The sequence below is a fragment of the Rhincodon typus genome, unplaced genomic scaffold (genome assembly GCF_021869965.1).
Source record: "Rhincodon typus isolate 14 unplaced genomic scaffold, sRhiTyp1.1 hic_rhity00001010, whole genome shotgun sequence".
Classification (NCBI taxonomy): Eukaryota; Metazoa; Chordata; class Chondrichthyes; order Orectolobiformes; family Rhincodontidae; genus Rhincodon; species Rhincodon typus.
The window spans coordinates 31,823-35,337 of NW_025966648.1; the positions used below are offsets into that span (position 1 = coordinate 31,823).

Consider the following 3,515-nt stretch of genomic DNA (forward strand, 5'->3'; position numbering starts at 1 on the left):
CACCCCTCCCCCCCCACCAAAGTGGAAGGGACATCCCCACATGTGTCAGGGAGGGTATTTGACACAGTAGCTTTGAAATTCAACCCTGCCTGTTGTAGATGGTACTGTTTGCTGTAGTGAGCGTTGGTGATGTGGGGATGACTGTTTGTGGATGTGGTGTTACACTCAATTGGCCAAAGGGCCTCTTGTGTACCGTACAGTTCTGTAAACAGGCTGCTTTGTCCTGGATGGTGTCAAACTTCTTGAGAGTTGTTTGGGCTGCAACCATTCAGGCAAGTGGGGAGTATTCCATCATATTCCTGACTTGTGCCTTGTAGACTGTAGAAGGTGGTGTGCACGGCCCAGGCCATCACGGAAGCCAACCATCCATCCATGGACTCCATGTACACGGCTTCCTGCCACGGAAAGGCTGCCAACATCATCAAAGGCCCCCATCCCACTCTGGTAATGCTCTCTTCCGCCAGGCAGAAGATACAGAAGCCTGAACACATGCACGAGCAGGTTCAGGAACAGCTTCTTTCCAGCTGTTATCAGACTGTTGAATGCACTCTAGCCTCAATGTAACCTATATGCCTCTTAAGTCTTTTTGACCTGTACATCTTTTGCTTGCTATGATCTGCCTGCACCACTCGTAAACAAAGCTTTTCACTGTATTTCGGTAAACGTGACAATAAATCAATCAATGTTGGACAGGCTTTGAGGAGTCAGGAGGTGAGTTACTCGCCGCAGTATTCCCAGCTTCTCACCTACTCTTGTGGCCACTGTATTTATGTGGTGAGTCCATTTGAGTTTCTGGTCAACGGTAACCCCCAGGATGTTGATAGTGGGGGATTCAGTGATGGTAACATCGTTGAATTTCAAGGGGCGGTAGTTAGATTGTCACTTACTGGTGATAGTCATAGCCTGGCATTTGTGTGGCATGCATGTTACTTGCCACTTATCAGCCAAAGCCTGGATATTGTCCAGATCTTGTTGCATGTGAACATGGACTGCTTCAGTATCTGAGGAGTCACGAATGGTGCTGAGCATTGTGCAATGATTGGCGAACATCCCCACTTCTGACCTTAAGATGGAGGGAAGTTCATTGATGAAGCAGCTGAAGATGGTCGAGCCTAGGACACTACCCTGAGGAACTCCTGCAGAGATGTCCTGGAACTGAGATGATTGACCTCCCACAACCATGACCATCTTCCTATGTGTCAGGTGTGACTCTAACCAGCAGAGACTATGCCCTGATGCCCATTGATTCCAGCTTTGCCAGGGCTCCTTGATGCCACACTCAGTCGAATGAAGCCTTGATGCCAAGGGCTGTCACTCTCACCTCACCTCTGGAATTCAGCTGTTTTGTCCATGTTTGAACCAAGGCTGTAATGAGGCCAGGAGCTGAGTGGCCCTGGCAAAACCCCCAACTGAGTGCCAGTTAAAAGAAAACAAAGAACTGTGGATGTTGGAAATCTGAAACAAAAACAGAAACTGCAGAAGACACTCAGCAGCTATGGTAGAATCATTAGGGAGAAAACAGTTAATCTTTTGCGTCTGATGACTCGTAGTCAGACTCTTCACCATTCTAAAGGGTCACTGGGCTCAAAATGTTGATTCTGTTTTCCCTCCACAAATGCTGCCAGACCTGCTGAGTTTCTCCAGCGATTTCTGCCCGTGTAAGTGTTACTCAGTAGTATTGCTGATTACCGCTTCTATTGCTTTTACAAATGATCGAGAGTAGTCTAATGGGGCAGTAATTGGCCAGGTTGGATTTGTCCTGCTTTTTGTGTACAGGACATAGTGGGGCAAATTTCCACATCGTCAAATAGATGTCAGTGTTGTACCTGTACTGGAACAGCACAGCTAGGGCAACAGCTAGTTCTAGAGCACAAGTCCTCAGTACCATTGCTGGAATGTTGTCAGGGCCCATAGCCTTTGCAGTATCCAATGCCTCCAGCCATTAATCTAAAAGCCAGACTTTCTCCAATTTCTGGAATCGTGCAGAGATGAACCTTTCATTCTGCTCAGGTTTGTTTTGTGATGAGATAGTTCTGTCTAAAGGTCTGGCTTTATTTGAATGGGCTGAATGGTCTCCTCCTGAGCTGATTCTATTAAAGTGTGAAGTCACACTGAAAGAGAGATGTTGGCCGTTGTATCAGTGAGGCCTATGGGAAGTATCAGGGGGTCAAGCCTTTTATAATGTTTGCTGTCTGTTTCACCTGCAGCTCCTGAATGCTTGTTTGGCAGAAGTTTTTCCTGGGACTGAGCTGGTCTCACCCCGCGTCAGAGCAAAACTTGCAGGTAGGCAGTTGCGGTTACAGCTTGGAAATCCTGACATTAATATTCCAACTTCAGCATTGTGCAAAAACACCAAGATAATTCACAGAAAAATCAATCAACAGAGTTTAACATTAGAGTCATAGAGATGTACAGCACAGAAACAGACCCTTCGGTCCAACTCGCCCATACAAACCAGACATCTTAAATAAATCTAGTCCCATTTTGCCAGCGTTTGGTCAATATCCCCTAAACTCTTCCTATTCATGCACCCTTTTAAATGTTGTAATTTTATTAGCCTCCACCACTTCCTCTGGCAGCTTATTCCATACACGCACCACCCTCTGTGTGAAAAAGTTGTCCCTTAGGCCCCTTTTATATCTTTCCCCTCTCACCTTAAACATATGCCCCTCTAGTATTAGACTCCCTTACCCTGGGGAAAGACCTTGCCTATTTACCGTATCCATGCCCCTCATGATTTTATAAAAAGTCACCCCTCAGACTCCGATGCTCCAGGGAAAATACCCCCAGCCCATTCAGCCTCTCCCTGTAGCTCAAACCCTCCAACCCTGGCAACATCCATGTAGATCTTATCTTCACTCTTTCAAGTTTCACAACATCCTTCCTATAGCAGGGAGACCAGAATTGCACGCAGTACTCCTGTCCTTTGAGCCACGTTAGGGCGAGTAAACGGGATCGATTTTCGGAGCATTAATGAAGGAGAGAATGACAGAGAGGTTTCAGGCGGGAATTCCAGAGCTTGGGGCCCAGGCAGCTGGAGGCATGGCCAGCAAGGGAACAGCGAGGGGAAATGGAGAGTGTTTGAGAGGCCAGGATTGGAGGCACACGGATATCTTACAGGGGTCAGGGGCTGGATGGGGTGACAGAGATGGGGACGGGTGGAGGGGCTGGGGGGAGTGGTGACAGTGATAGGGAGGGGTCTTGGCCTCTGGTTCCTTTCGGGGTTAATTCTGTGTCTCTGCTGAAGGGGTTGCTAAGAGACGAAATGGGGTGAACATCTCCACGACGACAGTTGCCACGGGGACTGACGATTCACTCCTGAAGTGGACACTGCTCCTGATTCCAGTCACTACCTTTGGCCTCGGCACCTGGCAGGTAACCACTGGGAGTGGTGGTACATGCAGGTCAAGGGAGGGGGGAACAGTTGAGTGTGGGTTGGGGCAGGTTTGGGATGGATGGAGGGGGGTGGGGTGGAGGGATGGGGTTGGGATGGATGGAGGGGATTGGGTGGAGGG

General features: G+C 48.5%; 1 protein-coding gene across 1 annotated transcript; it reads left to right on the plus strand.

Moving 5' to 3' along the window:
- Positions 1–342: 342 nt before the first annotated feature.
- On the plus strand, positions 343–3,375 carry LOC125481145 (surfeit locus protein 1-like; the record flags this gene model as incomplete). Its single annotated transcript, XM_048592322.1, has 3 exons — positions 343–444; positions 2,208–2,283; positions 3,248–3,375. Coding segments are annotated over exons 1-3 (276 nt in total), but the record flags the coding sequence as incomplete, so codon positions are not given.
- Positions 3,376–3,515: the final 140 nt, after the last annotated feature.